The sequence below is a fragment of the Parasteatoda tepidariorum genome, chromosome 4, assembly GCF_982258835.1.
Source record: "Parasteatoda tepidariorum strain Cologne lab strain chromosome 4, Ptep-v5.0, whole genome shotgun sequence".
NCBI lineage: Eukaryota > Metazoa > Arthropoda > Arachnida > Araneae > Theridiidae > Parasteatoda > Parasteatoda tepidariorum.
In genome coordinates this window covers 69,502,167-69,527,957 of record NC_141758.1, presented here as the reverse complement: position 1 = coordinate 69,527,957, position 25,791 = coordinate 69,502,167, and the positions used below count along the sequence as shown (strand labels likewise).

Below are 25,791 nucleotides of genomic sequence, written 5' to 3'. Positions count from 1 at the left end.
TTTTCTTTTTGTCTCGATATTCTTGAATTTTGTGAGTGTTTAGAATACCGCATTTGGCAAGAATACAAATGACAATTTTTAAAAAATAAATTTGACGATCCAAAAGTTTACATTTTTGATCCAACATTTTTTTTATTTAATTGAATAATGCTAGCAGAAATAGTAAAATTTGATAGTTCCAGTTTAGGAACCATCCTGTTGTATGGGTTAAGTGTTGAGGGTTTTAGCATGACCTAAGCTCCCATAGTTTAAAAAAAAAAACTCTCTGATAATAAACAAAACAAGATATGTAATGAGAAAATAAAAATAGCAACTTTATTTTCATAAAAATTTAAAAAATATAAAAATAAATTTTTTCAATAATCTAAAACAAAATATTTTCACCAGTCAGCTCGCCAAAGGTTACAATTGAAAAGTACAGTCTTCGTGTTAAAATTCATCATCTGCAAGCTATACATAAAATCTTGAAACATATTTTCTGTAAATTCTCTAGATAGGGCTTCTAAAGAAACAGCGGAATCATCACCTATTAAAACACAATAACAAAAATATTAGTTATACACATTTGCTCGAAAACTATATAAAACAATTTTAAAAATAAGGAAAATTATTCAACTACATGATATTTCTCAGTTTGTAGTTACACTAACATATTGATATCTTTCAATTTATATATCTTTATAATAATTCAAATGGTAGATATTTAGATTTGTTTTAGAAAAAGTCCAATATGCCTTGAACCAGCCATTTTAAAAAATCTTTAGGAATCAGATTTTAAAAAATCTTTTCAAGACAAGTCCATTACTTAGCGACTAGGGTAAAAGATCTGGTCATGACAGGGACAGGGTGCGTAGCATTTGTAAAAAGTACTCAAAGTTGCTTTTTGGGGGATTTCGTTTTTAAAAGCTTTTAAAGGTGTTTTTTTCAGCTGGCGTTTTTAAAAAGTGCTTTTTTTCCCCTTCAGTGATATCTGGTGGATCCCATGCATTTCACGAAAAATGGGGAGTTTGCTATGTAATCATTCATGCGGACTTCATGTCGTACCCACGTTATGACTTGCGCATGCGCGCACACTTGAAACCGAAACTCGAGTGCTCCAATTCGGATAGAGAATATCAGATCCTTATGAAAAGTTTTTCTTTTTAATTTATTTTAATTTTGTTCTTGTTTATTTTATTTTACTTCTAACACTTTTTTTGACGTAGGGGGTAAGGGTACTTTTGTTCTGAGTTCAGGGTCAAGTTGAATTCACTCGGTGATGTGGGAAAGTACTGATTATTTCGATTTACGCCCGTTTCTTTTCGTTTTTTTTAACGCTAAAACTGTTTATAAAAAGTTTTTGTTTTTCAATAATATCATTGATTGAATATGAATTTTTTGAGTGCTTGAAAATTTTTTAAAAAGTGCTTATTTTTGATTCAAAGATTTGGCTACGCACCCTGAGGGAAAAATCAAAGAATTTTATCCAATTCTTTTAGAAATTGGTAAGAACTGTAAAATTGTTCTCATTAACTAATGATCTAACTTTTGTATGATACAACTGCCAAGTGGTAGGCTATTTGCTCACCAAAGTTTTTCTTACTTTTCTGCATTAAAATGATCTTTTAAGGGCAAAAAATACTTCTATGTTTCTAATTTGTATTTAAGTACAATATTACTGAAACATTTGTGCATATTGAACATTATAACTTTTTAAAACTGCAGAATAAATAACAAATTTATTAAGCATTTCTCACGTCAATAAAGTACTGCTAATAATAATATAATAAGACTAAATTTTAATTAAACGGAAGGAAAGTTAGAAAATTTTATCTCGTTACATGAACGAGCGAATACTTGTTCTTTCGAAATAGTGATTTATTAGCCTTAGATATTATTGAGAATATAAGATGATGTAAAAGGGTATAGTCTAAAAATTTTAAAAAAGTGCTATTTAGAATAATCCTTAGAATCCTATTTAAAGCATTAGAATTTTCAATTACATTCATTTTGTATAAATTTTAAGAGCTTCTCTAAGGAACATTAGTTGATGAATACATTCAAATAATATTAAAAATGTTCTAAATTTTTGATGATTTTTGCATCATGATTTTTGATATTACGCATGCCTCACATTTTCCTTCGATCCTGTGTATGCTATGTCAGAAGTTGGTTAAAAATTCTATTCACAAGAAACTATTAAAAAAAAGAAATATTTCAATGATTTGAATTGAAATTGATGGAAAAAGAATTATATGAATTATGTATGCAAAGTAAAAGAAATTCTCTTAATTTGAACCATATTCATTGATGTAGATTTTAAATTAATTTAGAAGAACAAATGATTCATGAGAGGAGAATAGTATATACATATAAAGCAAAAAAAACTTACTTTTCTATTTTCATCATCCATGGAAGATATGAAAAATAATATTAAAAAAAATTATTAACAATATAATTGCATTTCTAGGTTGCATATGTAAACACAAAAATTGTAAACTAATGACAGAATAAAATATACACTTATAATTGCCATGAAGATGTTTTGAGATTAATTCATGAAAATGGTCAAAGATAAATCATATACACATTTTGACACAAACACACACATTATTGGTAAATCATATACTCATTTTGACATTGTGATTTGATTGGAAAGAGAATTGGTAATGATAGGAAATTGGGCACGAAGTTAAGTTTGATCTCAATATCAGATTCAGTCAGTACTTTTTTAATATAAATGCTTTGAAACTCTCGTAATAATTATAGAAAGTTCATTTTTAATTTAATGTTAAAATATATTAAATTGAAAACTTATATTAATATACCATACATCCAAGTGTACGAGGCCTGTCTAAAAAGTATCCGACCTTAATTTTTCCTGCGCAAAGTAGTGACTCTAAGGCGGCGCCTAAGTGCACAGTGGAAGGAGGAACCTTAATGCACATGACTGAATTTTTTCACCGTGTTCGCTTGTGCAACTCGCTGGCTGGTGGTCGCCAAGTAAGGTGCTGTTCGTAGTGTTCGTCGGATTTAGTTTTCGCGCAAGATGACTGAACGAATTGAGCAAAGATACTGCATCAAATTCTGTCAAAAGCTTGGTGATTCTCAAAGCCAAACAATTCGTAAGATTCAGCAGGTGTTTGGAGAAGAAGCGATGGGTGTAACACAAATTAAGGAGTGGTTTAACCGATTCAAAGATGGCCGCACATCAGCGGAGAGTGAGCAACGTTGTGGCAGGCCTCAAACTGCTCAGAGTACAGTTAATGTTGAGAGGTTGCGAAATTTGTTGATGGCAGATCATCGTTTGACAGTGCGGGAGATTGCAGAAGAGGTTGGAGTGAGTAAAGATTCTGCACATGCAATTTTGCGTGAAGATTTGAACATGAACCGAGTGGCTGCAAAATTCGTACCCAAGTTGTTGTCGCCGGAACAAAAAGCACGCCTCTGCACATTCATCCCAATTGATCCACACTTTCTTAGCCAAACATGGAATTACAACCGTTCGCCAACCTCTCTACTCTCCAGACCTGGCTCCTTGCGACTTCTGGTTGTATCCAAAATTGAAGACTCCACTGAAAGGATCCAGTTTTGAGAGTAGAGAAGAGATAATGCTGAACGCGACGACGGAGCTGAACACCATTCCAAAAGAAGACTTCCAGAGGTGTTTCCAGCAGTGGAAGGATCGGTGGGTTAAGTGTGTGCAATCACAAGGGGCCTACTTTTAAGGGGATTAGGGTCCCAACTCCGTCAGGTATTCGATATATTTTTTCCGGCCAAAGGTCGGATACTTTTTAGACAGGCCTCGTATAAGTAGACTTCAGTCAGGGATCCACTTATAAAAGGGTAAAAGTTAGACAGTCATTAATGACCCACTATAAACAATGAGATAGATACGAATAACTCTGCCAGAATTTATCCATTTTAAAGATTTTTTAATACAATATATTTTGCATTGTCTATCATCATATTATCTTTACATACAAAGGTTTTGCTTTAGAAAAAATACTTTCAATTACATTCAGAGAAAATTAAAAATAAGAAAAGTTAAGCTAATTTATTCAAAAGTATTTTAAAAAAAATATGACACAATGAAAAATTTTAAAACTACCAATTTAAAGATTCCAGAACATCATCTGCATTGGATTCAATAATCTTAACAGTGTTGTTATAGGGATCTCACTCTGCTATGAATTCTACTTCATCTTCACCTGCTAAGTTTCTCAAAAATTCTCTTCACCCCATCTAAAGAATTCCTAACTCCACACTTTTTAAAATATTTTACAATAACATTTGAATTTACATTTTTTCAGACTTCTACAGAAGCAGCGTGTTTCCTTTTTTTTTTTTTGTAAGAGTTTTTTTGTCTTTCCATCACCTGAAATTCACCATCTTGAAATCGAAGATAGTGGGTTGAATTATACACAGGGATATAAAGTAGATATTTATGATAGTGAGGATACTTCGAGGAGGAAACATAGCAGAAATATAAAGTAAACCATTCCTACAACAGCCGATTATTTTTTATTTTACAAACGTCGCTGAACAGCCAGTCTAATTTTTTGTGTTAACAACTACTTGTGTTCAACTCCATAGCCTTGTAATTTAAACCCAATCAAGAAGACAAGGGAACTCCTGGATCAAGTATTGGGGGAAATTTGCCTTCATGGAGGACTTTTTGATGGAACTAACCTGCAGTTGTGCTACATGGAGAAGAAAACCTCCCAGAGTTAACCTGACGGCAAGGGGACTCTAATCCATGATCTGACCACTAACATGATACCTCTGAGGATGTTTTGCATTAGCACTGTGGTCATATATTTATTCAGAGAAAGTAAGTTTTGTATCTGATTTTGTTACTTAAAATATCATCTGAACTAATTAATTAGTATGTTTTCAGTCACCGCCTCGAACCATTAAGATTGAGTCTTAGAATGTGAAGATCCGATCATTAGATCAAAAGTTATTCAGGATGGTCCGTTTTTTGTGGCGCACTGTACATTTTCCATATGATTTTGTTACTTAACATTATATAAACTAAAATTTTGAAGAGTCATATCTTAATCCAAATACCGAAGAGTTGCTGAAAGATTTTTCCCCATCCTATGTTTGCGACCATGCTACAAGGTTTGTTTCATTTCAATAAAAATTTTACAGATGTTTACTTCCCTTGAAATTAAAACAGTCATTGTAGGCAAGTGGTGAATTAGCACTATTAACCGAATCAATTAGGAAGTGTTCTGCAATTGATATCAAAGAATATAACAAGAATCTAAGATTAACAAAAAAGCAAGCATACATGGGCTGAAAATAATATAACTGACATTTTCTGTGAGTCAAATTAAATTTGATATTTTCATAGCATATATTTTCAAAAGACAATTCTAAAAACTTGAGCTTGATTAAATATAATTTATTAAAAACGTATATGCAAGAGAAAATGTGATTTAAAAATTTTAACTGGGTCTTCTTGCAAATGTGAAAACATCAGTCACTTTGTTTTTTCAAGCTTATAATATTAAATGAAAATTTTTAAAATGGTTACTCACAAAAAGTGGTGATTTCTGTTGTATTAAGTGAGATATATAACAAGCTTGAAATAATGCTTCAATTTGAGTCTCAGTTGTTGCTCTTTTATTTAAAACTATGGATATCAAGTCTAAAAAATATAAAAAAAGTAAAATTTCATGAAGACATTTTAAACAATAAATTATATTAGAAACAAGAAAACTATAACAATAATTGATTGTTCTTAAAGTCAATAATTGATATGATTTTAACCTAATAGCATAAAATTAAAAATAGATATAATAAAATATGTTAAAATCATTACTCGTATTTCAAGTTTAAGTATCAGTAATGAAAAATGTTAATAATTATAAGCATATGCAATCAAAGTCAATTATAAGTAATAATTATGAAAAGAAACATTTATTTAAAAAAAAATTACAACATTTGTTATAAGATATTTTTTTATCTCATATTTTTAAACTGAACTTCTCTCAGTGTACTTTATTTTTCTAGATGAAGTAAAATTTGTATTATTATGCTATTTCTTAAGAAAATTATTAATAATATTTTTTTTAGAATTATCTTATTAACTGCTTACTTCACAATTTATTCTTACAACTCAAAAAGAAGAATTAATTACTCTCTTTTGTAAACCACAAATAAACTAAGTTGACAAAAAAAAATGTAGCTATAACTCTAAAAAATCTTCTAAACAAACCTAGTTAAAAACTTATAAACAATCATGTTTAACATAAAAATACTTAACAAGTTTGTGGAAGTATTTTCATTTTAAAAAAATATACTAATAGTCAATATATTAACAAAAGGAATGAACAAAACCTTTTTTTTTCATTATGCTAAGTGAGTTAAAATTATAGAGCATTACTCATAAAAATGAATTTGATTATTTGAAAATATATACAGATATTGCCCTACTTGTTATTTTTTTATTTTACATACGTCTTCAAAAAGGCAATGATGATAATAAAAAACATAAAATTTTTATATTTTGCTATTTAATAAAGAGTAGATGAGATATTTTGGTACTATATATTTACTTTTTATTCAATTTTAATTAAAATAAATTTAGTGCATAATTAGAGAGAAGACATTGTTTTAAATAAAACTTATTTCTTCAATATGAATTTCAACAATAAATATAAAAACAATCTTCATTCTTGAATTACTGACAACTAAACTTTAATACACACAAAATACTAAGTTATTTTGATTATTAACTTTTATTTACAGTCTTATAACTTAACAAATGACAAGTAGTATCGAATTAATAGATTACACTAACAATGTTGTATTTTAATACGAAGATTAAAATTTTTTAGACTTTTAAGGCAATAGTCTAAAAATTTCATAGAATTGATTTTTAACCAAAGTTCAGTATATTTAAATAAGTACTGCAAAATGACAAACAAGTTTCGAATGTGATTAGACCCTCATCAATAGTTCCATGTATCCAATATATATCAAATAAGCTCACGTGCTTCTTTGATATATATTATATAATATGGTTCATCAGGGAACTATTGCTCCCCCACAAGGATCCCCATCTTCCAACATTTTAACCCCATCAGGTATTTCTACTCATTTATCTTGTATTTGAAAAGATTAAGAAAATATATTCCAGAGCATATTTTCCTATAACAACCAAATGAAGTTGAAGCCAGATAATGCTTGCTCAAACTACAAGCAGAGAAGGAATTTTAAAAATTGAGAGAAGAGCAGAAGATATGAATAGGAGAGAGGTATGTATAGCTTCCTTTTAGAATTGAAGAAGAAAAACTAGCATATGTAAGGGATTGGAGTACACATTATCTAACCTTTATGAGCTTCATAGTAATACAGAAATTAGTCTATATTTCTCTAACTTATATAAGTTCTTTGGGCTCATTAATTGTTATAAAATTTTAACTCATTAATTGCTGTAAAACTTTTATGACCTCATAGTAATACAGAAATTAGTCTATCCTTCCTTAACTTGCATTTCTTCGGGCTTATTAATTGTAATAAAATTTTTACCTTTTTGCCAATAACATTTGAACTGATAGTTATATTTAGGAAATAAGATCAGAGGGAAATTTAAATGACATTATGATGTTTAAATACAATTTATTTATTTTAATTGCTTAATTCTATTTTATTTTGTTCAATATAGTATTAGCTTTTAATATAATTATATTTTATTAAATTCATTAACATCTACTCTTCAACATGACCAATTTTCTTACAAAGATAATTTTACCTTGCTTATAATTATCCCTGCACCCCAACATTCGAAAGATTTTTGTCAAATGTTAAAGGAGAGTTTAATCAGTATTTAATGCATTTTTTATAGAAAGGTTGTAACGGTAAGAAACATTGCTGAAATTTTTAATTATTATTACATAAGCCCCAATGCACTTTTTTTTTCTTGTTGTCCAAACTGTTTTCAGCCTTTATTAAGAAAAAATAAAGACTTTTAAGTACAAAAACCCAAATTATGACAGAAGCATACTCCTGCAATTTCTTTTTCTAAGGAGTGTTGATTAAATGAGTCAGAGCATTTTCATCGATGTAATTTTTATACTGGGGACTTGAAAATCATGGAAAGTGTTTAGGCAAGGGGCAAACAACAGTAAACACTTAAACTCTGCTTCTATACTTTTTTGCCTAGATCTTTACTAAGTTGATGATTAATTAATTACATGACTGTAAATATTTATCAGAATTAAAAAATGATTCAGAGTTGAATATAATGTAATTAACTTTGATAAATAAATGAAAAAGAAATTTAAAAGAGAGCGACTAGTTAGAGAAATTGGATCAATGCATGTAATGAAAAGATACTATCTTCTGATTCTGTAACAATTTGAAAAAATAATAATGTACAGAGAAAATACAAATAAGGGAAAGCGAGAAACAAATATATTGCTCTGATTTACTTATTTACAAGCAACAAATCAGAATTTGTTAAACCTTCATAGATGATGTCCTACATTCTATAGTTCATCCAATGAGTTAAAACTAGACTTATCACGCCATAGTTTAATACAAAATTAATAATTAAAAATGAATCATTGATCTTTTCTAGGCAAACAAACAATATGACATCAGTTTTCTATTCCAAAATATATTTTATTAATATTTATTTTTGAATAAGTCCACAGTGATTGCTGAATTCTTTTGTGACACTCATGTAGAAATGTAATCACTGTATAGGCCACATCTTACAATACCAATAGGCTCTAACCCATTTATTTGAAAATACTTTATCAATTTTCTGTCCTACACATAAATGTTTCTTTATTCACATTAAGACAGTGATAATGTGACTTAAAGGGATATCTGACCTTTCATATTTAAATTTACACACTTAAGTAGACAGATAAATTTTTTAATGATAACAAAATATGATAAGTTTATATGCATCGATGAAAGAAGAATGTAACTAAAAGAATTATTGGAATTTGAAATTCAGAAACTGTCCCATCCATACTGAGTTGAATTTGGCTCCATCTTCCAATTCTTTTTATAAATAAAATATTAACAGTACACTTAAATAGAGTCCCAAATAGTTTGTAGTGATAAGTTCTATACTTAGTTTCTAAAGGCATGTGCATAACACATTCTATAAAGGTAACTTTTAATTTATGTAATTTTTAATGGTTATTAAAGTTAGTATAAGCATTAAAAACAAAATAAGCAAATATGTTACGAACCAACTTTTCACTTGTTTATAAGGACAGATTTAGTGAAATAGAAAATTAATAGTGAAATTTGGTTTTATTAACAAAGCTTTTTTTCTTTCTTAGAGAACTTGAAGGGGGGGGGGGGGGGAAATGAAACAAAAATAAATTAAAGCATAAAATATTTGAATCTTTTAAAGTCTTATTCCTTAAGGGAATAGCAAATGGTTTAAAATTATGAAACAGTCTACTCACCTTTCATATTTCTTCGTGAATAACTTAAAATATAGTTACATGATTTATAAATATTCATTAGTTGACATATATCTTCATGCCTATTTAAAATTCAAGAAAGAAAAACATTTTAATAGAATTAGTTTATTCAATTATTTATATAGAATAAATTCATCAGAAATTGAATGAATGTGAAACCTTTTTGTGATTTTTACACTTATTTTTGAGATTTTTTACTAAGAAATTAAAACATTTCTGAAGTTAAAATATTCAATAAGACCACAGTAACTCTTTGTGTTGAATTTTAATAAAATGGTATTTGAGCATATGTTAGATGGAGTACTTTAAAGAATTACCAAATCAATACACTTATCTAGATAAGAAAATGAGATATCTAGTTATCTAGTTTGAAAAAGAAAATGACTCAATGAGTAAAATGCATTGTAGAGTTAAAAAATGTAAATTTAAATAGTACAGTTGAAGAACTTATATTTTCCCAGCACTTAAATTTTTATAAACAATAATTTTTTTCCAACATGTTGTTTAAATTTAAAACTGTAAAATTATAGTTGTGCCTATTATTGACTAAATAATTTATGATTAAATTAAAAAGTTATGTAAAGATTTCAAATTTCTTGTTCAGAACTCAAAAAATAAATTTTTAATTTCCTCAAAATTTGTGTTGTAAACAATAAAACAATATTTTAATTTGCAAAAAATTTAAACATTTAAAAAAATGCGTAGCAGTAAAAATAAAAGTAACATAACAACATGGGATATTGCTAAATATATTTTTCATCTCATATTTAAAAAAAAATACACGTAACATTCAAATTTTTAGAGCAAAAAATAAATAATTTTAAATGCATAGAACTCAATTTAGTAAAATCAAGCAGTTCTAATAATACAGAGAAACTTCAATAAATCGTAGCGCTACCAGAAGCCATAAAATACTTAAAGATGTCGAAAATTTTATTTAGCGAAAACTGAATAAAATGTTATTTGTGGGTACTCTTTTTTTATAACACCTTGATTTATAGAAAGAAGATTCATGTTGATGTCATGTTGGTAAGAAAGAAGACAAGCTTGATAGGCTGAAAATTTTCAGTAATTTTAGGAAATGTGGGATAGTTGTCCATGAATAATATAACATTTCTCTTTTCCACTTTGAAATTTTCACGCAAATTTTTGATAGACATTCTTCAAAAATTGTACTCGTAATCCATCTTGCTATGTTTAAAATCAATGCTAAAATCTTTTAATCAAAAGACTAGCAAACTGAACAGCTATGGAAAAGCAAAAATTAGAATTCTTTAACTAAACATGCATTAGAATGATACAATCGCACTTGGCCAGAGGTAGATTACTTATAACATTTTTTTTTAATTTTTAGAAGGTTGTGCAGCATTTCTTACATCTCAATCAAAATTGGGAGAATGAATGTCAAACATTTCAATTTACCAGCTAGAAATGACAATTGAATGACTAGCATAACAAGGGGGGAAATATAGATAAGAATGCAGAATGGAATCAATCACTGGAAACTAATACAACAATATATATAAAAGAGAAAGATCCTTTTGCATTTTTGACTTCAGAATTTTTCAGGGAAATAATAGATAAACCAACAATTTAGCCATGTTCTCCTTTACTATTTTTTCAGAATAAAGAAGAGAAATTTGGATAATTTAACCTCTCAAAATTGCTGGTTTCTGTCTGCTGCTGCACTGTGAGCTGGGAATCTTTTTGAAATTTAATTTTATATGTAAGAAATGTTTTTATCTTCTCTTTAATGTTTTTATCTTTTCTTTAATGTTTTTATCTTTTCTTTAATGTTTTTATCTATTCTTTAATGTTTTTATCTTTTCTTTAATGTTTTTATCTTTTCTTTTATGTTTTTATCTCTTCTTTTGCATTCCTGTCTTCAGAATTTTTCAGGGAAATAATAAACAAACCTACAATTTAACCATGTTCTTCTTTACTATTTGAATAGATTTCTCAGAATAATGAAGAGAAATTTAGATAATTCAACCTCCCAAAGTTGCTGGTTATGTTCTACCATTGAATTGTAAGCTGGGAATTATTTTGAAATTTAGAAAGTTTTTATAGATTAGAAATGTTTTTATCTTTTCTTTAAAAAAATAGACTTATAGATAGAATTGATGTTCAGAAAACAAAAATTACTTCGAATAATCGAAAAACTGGACTTATTGAACTTTGAGTAATGAAAAACATTTCAATGTTAAACCTGAAATTTTGCTGGAGTTTCAACAATACTTTAAATTATTGAAACTGTGAGTTACAGATGTTAAGAAGTTTGACTGTATTTGTTAAAATAACATGTAGTATCATGTACATTTACTCCAATTTTTATTAAATTTTAGAAATTAAAAACTGGCTGTTAAGGATGTAACATGTTGTGTTATGTTAGTAACACCAATTCTTTTTTTTTTTTTTCTTTTTTTTTTTTCAATTTTAAACTTATGTAAGTTACTAAAAATTGGAGCAAGTGTAAATGACACCAAGAGTTATTTTAACAAAAATTATAAATTGAATAAAAGAAAGGGAAACAAATGTTATACTCCTGATGATTCTCAAATAATTGAAAATCAGTATTCTTTGTTATTTATCTAAGAATGCAATTTTTGTTTATTTCAAATTCAAATAAAAAAAAAAAAAGGAGTCAAGGGGTAAAAATTTATATTACTTGATTTTTTAAGTTTCATAAGAAGCTAAGTTTGTTAAAAAAACTAAAAAAGAAAAAACTACATTAGATCAAGAAATCTAAAACAAAAATGAAAAAAAGTTTAGAATAGAAGTGATCCAATTTGTTTTCTAAACTAAGTTGCTCAATTATGAGTTTGATAGTTTTTAAAAGTAAAAGATGATGAGTAAAGATATGTTATTTAACAAGTGACAAATACAAAGATAATACTAACCTTTTACTCTGGATAATTTCAGAAAATGAAGCGCCTAAATGAATGCAAGATGATGAAGCGGAATGTATTAGTAAAACATTTTCTTTACTGTTGACTTGATCTACTGATAAGAATTTTTTCCCCGACAGTCCTTCACTTAAATAATGATGGACATAAATTTTGAAACGGTCTTCATTAAAAGTTTCCATAACAACAGACTTTACAGCTAAATAATTGGCCATCAAATGAACTGAAGTCATAATAATAAAGAGAAACCATATGAATCTGAAACAAAATATTATTTTATAAGTTTCATGTTTTTAATGATTTTCAGAATGAATTTTTTTTTCCAAATTACAAATTTTGGTTTTCAAAAAAAAAAAGAGTTAAATTTTATTTTTAATTTAGCCCAAAAAGAGATACTTGAAGAGTTCAAATAGTAACTTTTTGAAACCTTGGCTTTAAATTAGTTGATTGACTATAAGTAATAAATTACTGCAACTTGCTTAGGTAAATTGAATGCAGCAAGAAAATAATTTTTATTGGAGATTGAAATGGGCTACAGGTGGCATAGAGCAGTGACGGTGGCATCTCTACCTATGGAAACACTTCGCATTCTTTCACCATTAGCGTGTGGTGAGTCATAAGAGGAGGTTTCCTTCTTGAGTTTTGAATAGATTAAAAACTTTTAAGTTACGAAACTATATGGAAATAAAGACTACATTGAACATAGTTCTAAAAGGAAGCGTTGTAGGAATTGTAAAAATGCTTTAAATAATTAAATACGAAAAATATTAAGAAAGGGGAAAATATCATAGTGCATTAATATAGAACTGGGAAGAGGAGGAAAGTGGAAGGGGGAGGGTCAAGTCATGGAACTGGTCTCCTCCCAAGATGGTATATTCGAGTGTTGCAATCGCGAATAGTCAGGTTCAACAAAGGAGTTTAAAATAAAGTTATATTTTTAAACATTTAGAGATTAAAAACCGACTACTCAACTCAAAATGTATTTTAACAACTATGGTAGAACTAGCTAATCACAACATACATCCAAAACTAAATTTAATTTTTTTTATATTTCTATCTCTCCTTTATTTACGAATTTAAATTGAATTAAATAAAAATGTAAAAAGGTAGAAAAAAATTTATAGTTCTTACAATAAAACTGATCAATGCATCATAAAAGCAACTGAATGCATAGAATCAGATCATAAAACTTAATTTTTTTTCCATTAGCTTTTAAAAGTTGTTATGTAGTTGATACTGAACCACAACAAACATACAGTATTGTTTCTTCATAAAAAAAATTTTAAAAAATAAAAAAACTCTAAAAGTATCTTAATTAAATGTGTTTTTTGAAAAAGGAATGTTACTTTCATAATTAAATTATAATACAGAGCCCTTCGCCTATTAAACTGTCATCATTCTAAGAACATTTGATTTTATAAACCGGAATGTCTAAATGCCTGGAGAAAAAAATTTCAAGTTAAACTTTACAATAACACATAAAACTATAACTTAATTTAAACTCTAAACTATACACTTATATTTTATCTTTGCCAAATCAACATTTGAAATTTGAATTAAATATTGGCTGCGATATTTTAATTAAAAAGGGTTTTTAAATATTGACATGTTTGTCTGATTAGCAAAATTTAAAATTAAAGATTTAACAGGGTTTGAAAGTTTATAAATTTTTTGTAACTTTCAATATTTCGTTTTAATTGCAGTCAAGTTCATTTTAAAACATCAAGTGTCTTGTGGAAATTTGTTGAACATAGATTTACCATATGAAATGAGTAATAATCGACTTTGAATGATGATAAGTATTCTTAAAAAAATTCTAAATTCATAAACAGTTTACACATTCTCTTTCACAATTTGTCCACTCTTACCTTTCAATTTCTCTAAAAAGTACAATCCATGCCTGTAACTTTGTTCTTTTTGTTTGTAGATAGCAGAATGGAATTTATTATTTATATGCTTTCATAACTGAGAAAATAGAAAATTCGAATTATTCAGATAAGAAAAAGCAAAGTTTTCAATCATTTTAAACATATGCCCACTAAAATTTAATTTTACAAGATGGCGATTATAATTTTATAAAGGGATGTTTTGAGCATGTTTCGATATTGTAATTGTAATGATTCTGTTATCGTAAATTTGATTTAAAAAAGCAAGTGATTTCACAATCCAGTTATTTTATTAATGACAAGCACAAATAAAAACTGGAAAAAAGTTTGTATCATAATACAAATAATATCACATAGAATTTAATTCTATACATTTTAATTTCAAAAATATAAATGTCCTATTAGAACAAAGAAGAATACTCACAATGAGTTTTCCGATATTAAAGGTATCAAAACTAAATTACACAGTAATGCACACAAATTGACTAAAGTTTCCTGACTACCATCTTTAGCAGATACATCAGCCATATTGTTTTTTCTAGCCTGATGTTGAGTTAAGGCAGCCCTAGTACATCCACCTGCCACACCAACAATAGCCTGTAAAAAGTATGGAAAAAAAGAAAGCTTAAGAGAGTTTAAAGATTGAGCAGTCACAAAAAAAAGACTTAAAAGTTACCAAATAACAAAGTTATTACTATAATAAAGGTCAGCCACCCCACGATCACAGGGTCTCTGACATAAACAGAAGATAAATAAAATTAGAATTACCTTCAATACTCCAGATACACAGACTATTGGCAAAAAGAAATCTTGAAAATAACCAGATATCAGATCTAAAAACATAGCAGCGTCATTCACAACATCAGCAAACAATCTACCAAACAACAATAGTGTTAAAATTACTTTTAATATTAAGCTGTGTCGTGAGTTAGCAGCTGGAAAAATAAAAAGTAGAAAGATATAAAGCAAAACATTATACCATAAATTATGCAAATAAAAGAGATTAGGATGATTGACATTATCATGCAGTCATATTTTTTGTTTTCCTGTATGGTGGCTGGTGGTATGGTCTGTATTGTGTAGTTAGTTTCTGAGTGTCTTATTTCCAGACAACCATTTTTACATCAACCCATTTTGTAGTTTCAATTTTAACTTTTCAGCTTTTCTTTTGCAAGTAATTTTGTTTTTAAAGATTACGTAAATTTTAAACACAATTCTGTATCATTATATTACATTTGTCAGCAATACAGTAATATCTAAATGAGTGATGAACACCATTGTAAAATAACAAAAAGTATAATGTATATTATGGTAAGTTTGTTAAACACGTAAACTATTCAACTTACTTTTACAACTAGTTTTTTCATACATAATGTTTAGAAAAATAACAACAAAAAGTAAACTTTTCATCTAAAAAATTGAATGAACAGAAATCGTTAATCACCATTGATATCCTTAAAAAAACATTGAGCTATAGTTCAAGTACCATAGAATGGGGAAAATTTTTCGAAAATAAATTGCAATGAATTCATAGCTATTTTTCATTGAGGAAAAAAAATCTTTTTATTTCACCAGGAATCCTAAGAAAAAAATATTAAAATAACTACATTTGATTTTTGAAGGTGGGAAAATGAGAAATATGGGAGGTAAAAAGATAGTTACAAAAAATGGGCTTACTTATAAGATCTCTCTGCATAAAAAGGTATGAAAATAGGTGGTTAGAATTTAATACCCTTCCTCTAACTCCTTAACGCATACAAAAATTTTACCAAGCCTATCAAGAAATTAATAGTTTGAGAAAACTAAATTTGGATAAGGATGATGTTCCACATAACTGCTGAGTTATATATATATATATATATATATGTGTATATTAAATTTCTCATAAAATACGAAGAGGATTAGTTCGTGACTTTAGAGTTGCTTAGCTCATGCAATTTTTCATACTTTGCAATAAAGTTGAAAAATTTCAAAGATTTGAGGGGTCAGCAATAAATTATGAAAGAAAGCTAGTAGTTTGAAACACCCTATGTAAGAAAATCGAGCAGTAAGCTTGTAAGTCTTATCGATAAGTTTGTAACTTTTAGCAATTTTTCTTTTTCGACCAAGGAGGGTAAAAAATATTGAAGCTAAGTTCGTTATTAGTATTCCTAGCCTTCAGAACGTAGAATATAACATGTTGCATACACAAATGACGATCGTTAAGTGAGGTATCATTTATATTAACGAAAAGTTTGATGATTGAAGAAATTTTTTTTGTTGAAGATACTGGATGAATTATGAATTACCATGAGTTGAAGAAGAATTTGGCTGATAAATTTCCAACTGGCCATTTGAATGAAATATTCCATATTTTTGATGTACTCTCTTCCGAAGTTGACTGATTTAATTCAAATTATCATTTAAATGAGATATTACATATCTTTGATGTGTCCCCTTTCCTACCGTTTTATCCTGAAGACATATAACGTCGTTGTCAAGCGGAAGGATAAAAACAGGTCATAGGCAGGGAAGGAAGGTACAAAATTTATTTATTAATTATTAGACAGAGAACGTTTATCAAAGTGGACACGAAATCACTGCGCTTTTAAATAAAAGGTAGGGAAAATCTTGCAAAGTAAATCTGTAAATTGTTTAGGGAATAAGAGAAATCTTAGTAATTGTAATTGGTTCATCAAATTGGTCACGCAATTCCTACAAAGAGCAAAGGGATATGCCTTACTTTTAATTAATGCATATGTGATCCAAAAATATATTAAAGGTCAGGATGTGAATTTAAAAGTGTGAGAAAACCTTTCGTTTTGAATAATAAGTTAAGAAATGGATTTACAGAAAAGGAATAACGTAAAAAGATTAATTGAAGCTTTCTATGTTACATATACATACACACACATACATATATATATATATAGAGAGAGAGATTCTACTAAAAATTAAGTTAAACTTTCTGCATAATAAATAAGAAATCAAACAGCCTAGTAAGTTATTGATAAAAAAAACTTTAATAAAATATTTAAAAAACTCAAAAACCCTTACCTCCATTTTTTACAGTCAGAATCCAGTTTTGTACTAAAAATAAGATAAATATCCATAAAAAAGTGTAAATAATTTTATGAACAACAGAAAATACTAACTTTTTGGGGACAACATATTTTTAAAGAGCATGCAGAAGTGTGAAATTCAAGAACATGGTTTTCTAGAATAGTAATTTATAAAATGGATTAGGAAAAAAGAATAATTTTTTTTTCTATGCATGCATTAATTTCTCTTTGCTCTTTATTTTTTTCCTTTTAAAAAGTGTGTTAAAATATTTCATAAGAATATGTTTTTGACTATATAGGTGCATTTTTTTTCTATTTCCAGAAAATAATAAATTCAGTATTAGTTCTAAAACTTATTTCAAGGATACAATAGATTTCAAAAGAAGATTTATGCAATGTTAATTATAAAATGAAATATGTTAAGAACTTAACTTTATGCAAAAAGATTAATCTAAATAGAAATATGTTATGAATTATGTGCAATGTATGCTACCAATTAGATGCTTTTAGTTCGCCAAATATTGAATTAGTAACGCAGGAAACTATATGAATTAAATCATTTTTAATAGCAAGTTTTCGCTTCAGTTTTCAGCATTTGTACTCATTTATTAATTTTAATTACTAAATAGTGCAGAACTCACAAAATTTTTATTTGGTGTTTTACGTATCAGTTCAGTTGAATTTTAATCACAATTTTTTCACGTTACTTGAAATACTTAATCATAAATAAAATTTCCTTTTTTTAAGTTTTTTATTGGAAATTTTTGAAAAGGCTAATTTGTTAAGTGCAAACAACAGTGAACATATAAGAGTGAGATCCTAAAGTAAAATGGGAAAATAAATTCGAAAAGCAGATTTATTACAGATTTCTCTTATCTAAATAATTGTTAATAATTTAAATTTTAAACTCACGTTTCACGAAAATTGTATTTTTTACTTAACTTCTTTATTATAATTATTTCTTAAAAATATGCTAATTATTTACACTTTTTATTAAACTTTCACAAATTTTTGATGATAAATGCAAAATAAAAAATAGAGACATAAGTCTTATGCAATAATAACGATAATTATATTTTTATAATAAAAGAAAATAAAATTACAGGAAGAGGACTGCAATTATTTTTCAATATAAACATACCCCTGAAGCCAAGCAAATCCTATTCTCCCTATCATGGATGATCCATCTGAAAATGCATACATTTTAATAAAGGGAAAAGTAAATATATATTATAACAATAATTTATTTATGAAGTACTCAAGTTTCCCTTATCTATGGTATGAAAAATATATTATTGAACTTTTGTTATATTTAAATTTTACATATTAAACTGTGATGCAGTTGTTATATTTTTTATTTAAGTAGTATAAAATAAATGTAAAAAAGTTATTACATACCAACAAAAAAAATGAATTTATAAATTTCAGAGCTTGAAAAAATTATGTTATATAAATAAAATCAATGAAAAGTAAAGTTTTGTTAGGTTGTTTATATATAAATATTATAACAATAATTTATGTATGAAGTACACAAGTTTCCCTTACCTATGATATGAAAAATAAATTATTAAAATGTGTTATATTTCAATTTCAAATATTAAACTGTGATGTAGTTGTTACTTTTTTTACTTAAGTAGCATAAAATCGATGTAAAAAAGTTATTACATACCAAATATATATATATATATATATATATATATATATATATATATATATATATATATATATATATATATATATATATATATATATATATATATATATATATATATATATATATATATATATATATATATATATATATATATATATATATATATATATATATATATATATATATATATATATATATACTTATTTATAAATTTTATAGCTTGTAAAAATTATGTTATATAAATAAAATGAATAAAAAGTAAAGTTTTGCTTAGTTGCTTGTTTTTTTTAAGTTTTTTTTTAATCAAATGTATCCTATAAGAATACAACAGTATTACAATAATTTCTATTACATAGGCTGCAGCTTATCTTCATTTAACTGCCAGTTGAGAATTATTTCTTCAGTAAGTAACTATCAAGAATGAAAAATAAATCTTACAATAATGATGGTGATTATAGAATGTAAATGAATTTATGTATTATTCCTCAGAATTGTCGCATGAATAACACAAGAGTACCTAAAAATTTGACATTAAAAAGCAAGAATATTTTTTATTGCATTAGACTGTGATTTAAAACAAAATTTTTATTATTTTTAGCCGTATTAACACTATCAATTTAGCAAACGTGATAAAATTCATTTTATAACAAACAATTTAAATTATCTTTATGTATTAATATAATGACAGTTTTTAAAAAAAATTGATACGTAAATTTTATTTTATTATCCCACTAATTTAACTTTTACATTTTAAAATATTATACTGAATATGGACACATGTCTTTGAATTAATGTATGAGGAAATAAAGAGCTATTCATTTATTTTTTAAAAATAATTAAGTAGAAACTGTCATATGAAAATTGAAGAAAAAGCTTTTACGTTTAAAAAGACCTAGTCAAGCCATAAATGCAAATGAAATATGTGTTGTATCACTTACTTATTTCAGGAAATTTTATTCTCAAGATTTCTAAAGATAAATTAATCAATAAAAAAAATTTTTCAAATTATAGAAAGGCAGATCAGCTGATTAATTTTTATTTTATAATTTTATAAATTTTGTGAATTTTAAATTATGAAAACTATTAAAGAAAAATTTACAACTAAAACACATTAGGGTGGACTAAGGCACAATTGGCCTGCTCCCAACACATACCTAGGCTAGTTAAGTAACCCTGTTAAATAAGAAACTTGTTTTTTCAGAGAAGTTTGTATAGAAATATATAAAGTATAAACAAACTTCAAAGAAGCAGAAGATCTACAGCTTTATCTTTAAATATCATTGATAATAATCAATGAATAAATCTCTTTCCTTTTTTATTTTTAACTCTACGATAATCAGTAGTTTTAAAGATTAAATTTAGAAGAAATATAGTAAAAATTATTCCATTGCTAAAAATATGCTAATATTATTATGCTTACAAAGTGTTCATTAATTTGTGAAAATATTTTACTAAGGTTAATATTGCATAAGTTTCATAGCAACTATAAAACAAACAATTATGTTTTGTACACAAATTACACAAACAAAGGCAAAACAATTTTTCTAGAAAATATATTTTTTTTTTAAAAATAAGTATTATGGATACCTTTCAACAACCATGTAATAGTTGCAGCAATGGGAGACGCATTTTCATTACCAACACCAACTCCTTTCAAAATAGCATGAGTACAGAGACCTCCTGTTATGCTACTAGCAAAAGCCTAAAAAAAATATAAATAATTTTATTCTATTTTTATGTTACAAGAATAAGTAGTTTAAAAGGGAGAAAAATATAATTTGATTGTTAAGGGAGTTAAATCATTTATGAAAATAAATGGGATAAAAAAAATATAGGATACAAAACAAATACTGTTTAAAAATTGATGGAAGTTTTAAAAAAAGTACTAGTAAAAAAACAAATGTGACATAACACGATGACATACTTAGTACATATAAATTTAAAATAAATAAGATATGTTAGGATAATACATGAAGTATTATCTGCATCATTAAACAACCATTTGATAGTAGCAACAACAGTTTAAAGTACACAATATTTTGAGAAGCATATTAGATCTGCAAGAATTCTTTTACTAAATTTGACAAAATACATGAATTTGTGTGAAGTAAAGGTCTAACTGAAATCTTAAAAAACAAGAATTTTTGGAAGTTTATTTGCAAAAGAAAAATTTGCAAAACAAGATCTCTCTATATTGGAAAATCATGAACACTGCTGTTGTTTTGGGTGTTCAACTTCACTTTATTTATTTTGCAATGCGAAAACTATAAAGCTTAGTTTCAGATTTATTGACTGTTGTAATATTTCAGTAAAAAATACCATGCAAGAGTTGAAATTTTAACAGCTACATTTTTATCTATAAACTTAAAACAATTTTTTTTTTTAAATTCCAATTTTTTTAAAAGTGAAGGCAACTTTAAATGCTTTTTGCAAATTTTTTTCTCACATTTTTAGCTTTAAATTATTAAACAATTGTCTATTTATCCTCCTAGCTGTAAAACATTTAATTATCTCTCTTGAAAACTTGATTTTATAAGTTTGCCCTTAAGTTCACGTTGAAAGTAACAAAACAAAGAAAGAAAAAAAGATTAAAAAAGAAGAGAGAGAAAATAGATACTGACAGATGTCTATTCTCTTAATATTTAAAATGAAATTTTTAAGGATATAAGAAACTTAATTCAAAAGAGATAAAAACTATTTCCCATTTGAACTGTTATGATGACTACAATTGTCATTATCAAGTACTAAATTATTTTTTCTTATTGTGTCACCCATTCTGTACCTCTAAGTTTAATTTTTAAAAAAAGTACATTTGATTGTTTTTTAAATCTAAATCCAAGCAATCTTCTATTTCATCTAGATTAACATATTTACAAAAAGTTCTTACATAAAATTATAATAATTATACATTTTAATAACAAATTGATATTTTTTCTTTTAAAAATTGCAAGAAGGAGAAAAAACAACAACAATGAATGGAAAGCAAACACAGGGGTTGGTGAGAGTAGCAAAACAGGAGGAAGAGTCATTTAATTTTTTTTAAAAATTTTTTAAGGGTAGTAATTTTGAAGACCAACATATGTTGTTATCTCTCTTCTTCTATAATTTTGGATTATTCATTCCATTTTATCACATCACTATATTTCGCTTTGTGTGTTGATTGTTAATATTTTCATAATATTGATCATCTTAAAAAATGAAAATTAAAAGTGAATACACGAAAATACTGATAAATTACAGACAGGAATAGAATATAAAAATTCTTATAGGTGGTGTTTTCAGATAACAATGGATGTTGTTCTTGCTTTTCCTTTATACTTCTGGATTATTATATTAGGTAATTCTATTTTAACAAATCACCATATTTGGTTTTTGTGTGCTGATTGTTAATAATTTTATAATATTGTTCACCTAAATAAAATGAAAATTAACAAAGAATACAGAAACACATTCATTAATACAGGCAGGAATAAAACATCAAACCCAAAAGTATCCACAAAGAAAAAGAAAATCAAGAAAGTCAAATAAAAAATGCTAAAACAGCAATTTCTATAAAACTAACTCAAACATAATTATCCAATTTTTAAACTATAAACACACCAAAAATGAATAAACACCTCATGAATCATAACTAATTTAAATTTACTCATTCCCATGTCAGTTTTTATGTCAACAAAATTAGCTGCTTAAAAATGTTACCTAAAGGGGCACATGAAATTGATAAGACAGATTTAGAGTTTGCTTTCCATAACTATCAAACTTACTTGTAGAAAGTTCATCCTAATACATCTTTATCGTATAACACGTATTGCATTTTTTCCCCACATACAATAGTGTTTAAATTTATAGTTTTTATGCTATGAGTGTTTGAAGTTTACATTCAAGCTAAATGGCATGATTTATTTGAAACAACTTTTATAAACAATGCGACCAGTCACCATGTTTAATGTGCAATGACTATTAAAATTAAGAACAATTTAGATTAATTAATAATATTTTTTTTTAAATTTTATTTCCTTATAACTGCTTTGAACAGACTTCATTGACCAAAGCAAAATACTAAATGTTGAATATATATTTATACTTCATTTAAAATTTCAATAATTTTACCACATCATGAAAGAATCAGTTCCCATTGACAAGTTATTAAAATTTTAAAGAAGTTCAATTTCAACACCCATCAATCTTGGGGGCCCAAAAGGGATCAAAAGGATACACTTGCACACCCTGGAAAACAAATTGATAAAAATTTTCATTTTGCATTTAAATGTTATTAATTTTTTTTAAAATAATTGCATATAACTAGCAAAAAATATTTTAATGGAATATTAAAGAATTATCGAACTGTTTTTTTTTCTTTCTTTTGTACTCTCACCATATTAATTTAAAGAATTTTTTTTTTAAAAAAAGCAGAATTTGTATTAAATTTTCTATGTTTTAAAGTTCAAATTTTTGGTTGCTTGAAGCTTTATTGTCTATGAAAATTTTCATGCACATACCTAAAAATATTTTTTTGCAATAAAGAATAAAAAAAGGTAAACATGATTTTTCAAACATTATAACGAATATTTTTACTGATTGTACTCTCTTGTAAGAAATCACTATGAACGATCTTGACCTCAGTAAACTAAACTTCACAAACCTTACTAGACATTAAAAATGCTCATCTATCACCCAACATAGTTTTTAATCTTTGTTTGAATTTATTCCTCTGTAACTTAAATAGTTGGAGTATAATTCCAAGTTCTAAAATATAATATAAATTAAGGCTTTTTTAACATTCCCTATTGTCTAAACATAGAAAACATTTGTTATTTTAATATTTTACACCATGTTTATTTTATATTAATCTTTTCACTTTAACTTCCACTTTTCATTTATTATCTCTCACTTCATCTTGTTCCTCTTATCTCTAGGGTAAAAAAAAATTTCAGTAACTTACTTTTGTTTTTTAGTACTTCAGTGTTTTCTTGTTATTGTATATTTAAGCAATGATGATGATATTTACTTATGATACCAAAAAGGTCATCTGATTCTTCTACTTCATGATGTTTCTTCATTTTTATATTAACGCTCTTAGCTCATAAAAAGAATGAAACCCTGTAAATAAGGCTTATGAATTTAAAAATATGTTACTCTTTATTTTAAGTAGGTACTGGTTAAAAATTTATATTTAATAAAAAAAATATAACAAATTGACAATAAACAGATATTGGTGTTAAATAACTTTACTTATATATTTAAAAATGCTTTATTTACCTGTAAACTATCCCAAATTTGATATTGCAAATAATCTTTGCTAACACTATCTGGATATCCATATGGTAAAAATATTTCCTGAAAATGTTTAAAAAGTTTATTAGGTATTTAATGCTAAATATAGTTAATCTTAATATTTAAACAAACCATTTTATATTTGGTTGAGAAATAAAAAAGACACTTTTTCTCATAAGAAAAATAAATACATAATGATCTCATTGGTTATATTTACAATATTACTAAACCTATATTTACCATTAGCATGTAATGTATAGAGACATTTACTAGAACCATAAAAAATAATAATTATCATCCCATGTAAAATAAAACAAAATGTTTTTCTACACATTTTATATATGTAAAATAAAATGTGTTTCCAAATAAGTACCAAACTCATTAATCTCTGAAGCAAGTTCATTTGATTTTTTCCACAGAAAATTTTTTTAAGTTCATTTTTTAGAAGCAACTTCTTATCAAATGTGAAAAAAATTAGTCTGTAGCACCGGAAAGCAATAAAATTAAATGCTAAAATAATTAGGTTCAATGGATAAGGCCAAAACAATTTTTAAATAACCAAAGCACTACGATCATACTGTAAAGGAACAAAAAGACTTACCCATAAAGTGTTTTAATTAAACATTAGTATAATTATTAACTCCCATACCATCACCTATATTTAGACTGATTTTAATTAATAAAAATTATTATTTGATATTAAAACACAATCAAATATGCCATAGCAGTATCAAGGAGAAAAAAAAGTTGAACACTATATAATAACACTATTTAAAAATGATATCTAAACTAAATATAAAAAAATATTTTAAATATGTTCAGTTATTTCCCATTTAGTTATATGACTTGTTGGAATCTTTTTTATTAAGGTTATTTTTCTTAACTCCAACCAACCACTTCATTCCCTTTATATATTTCAAAGAATATTTTTTTTAAAAACTCACATTTCATCAAAATAAAGTAAAGTATTTTTTATTTTTCATAATAGCATATTGCTTCAAAAGTTAATTTTATATATATATATATATATATATATATATATATATATATCATAAACAAAATGAAAAACCATAATTTTTTGGTTAAAAATCAAGCCAAGCTTAAAAATCTATTGAAAAGTTTATTTCCTATTTAAAAATCTATATTAAAAGTTTATGTTATTGCGATAAATTCGGCGAGATTGTTCCTTTTTATTTAGTTTACAATGACTTCGAGCTCAAAAAGTGTTAGAACTAAATTAAAATACCCGAAAAAATGTTCCAAAAGATTTCAATCGCTTAAAGTCATCATCAACGAAAACATAATTTCTTGTCAGATGAAATTTATATGATCGTTTACGATGAGCCCCATACGTTTCTAACACATTTAGTTCATTCCAGTTATCCTCCATATTTTTGAGTAATAGAAACAGATCAACTCTTTAAAATACAATTTTTTTCTTGAGGTAAGCGCTTTAACCGATGCAAGAATCACATTTCAATACAAGTGTTGCTAATGTAAATATTTAATCCAAGGTTTTCAACTTGCCGTTCGTAAATATCATAAAGGCCCATTACAAGTGTAATCAAAAATATTGATGCATTCAAC

The 25,791-nt window shown here is 26.4% G+C and overlaps 2 protein-coding genes across 2 annotated transcripts; one reads left to right on the top strand and one right to left on the bottom strand.

Annotated features, from left to right (window-relative positions):
* Positions 1-290: 290 nt before the first annotated feature.
* LOC107451991 (RUS family member 1) lies at positions 291-25,766 on the bottom strand. The gene is made up of 11 exons (XM_071181602.2): positions 25,451-25,766; positions 24,190-24,267; positions 20,518-20,632; positions 18,418-18,463; positions 17,272-17,304; positions 15,004-15,109; positions 14,660-14,832; positions 12,344-12,607; positions 9,426-9,505; positions 5,525-5,638; positions 291-526 (listed from the first exon to the last, which is right to left on the bottom strand). The coding sequence occupies exons 1-11, from the start codon at positions 25,592-25,594 to the stop codon at positions 381-383; spliced, it is 1,299 nt and encodes a 432-aa protein (XP_071037703.1). The 5' UTR covers positions 25,595-25,766; the 3' UTR covers positions 291-380.
* LOC147811042 (protein GVQW3-like) lies at positions 2,894-3,666 on the top strand. The gene has a single exon (XM_087161323.1). The coding sequence runs from the start codon at positions 3,029-3,031 to the stop codon at positions 3,572-3,574; it is 546 nt and encodes a 181-aa protein (XP_087017449.1). The 5' UTR covers positions 2,894-3,028; the 3' UTR covers positions 3,575-3,666.
* Positions 25,767-25,791: the final 25 nt, after the last annotated feature.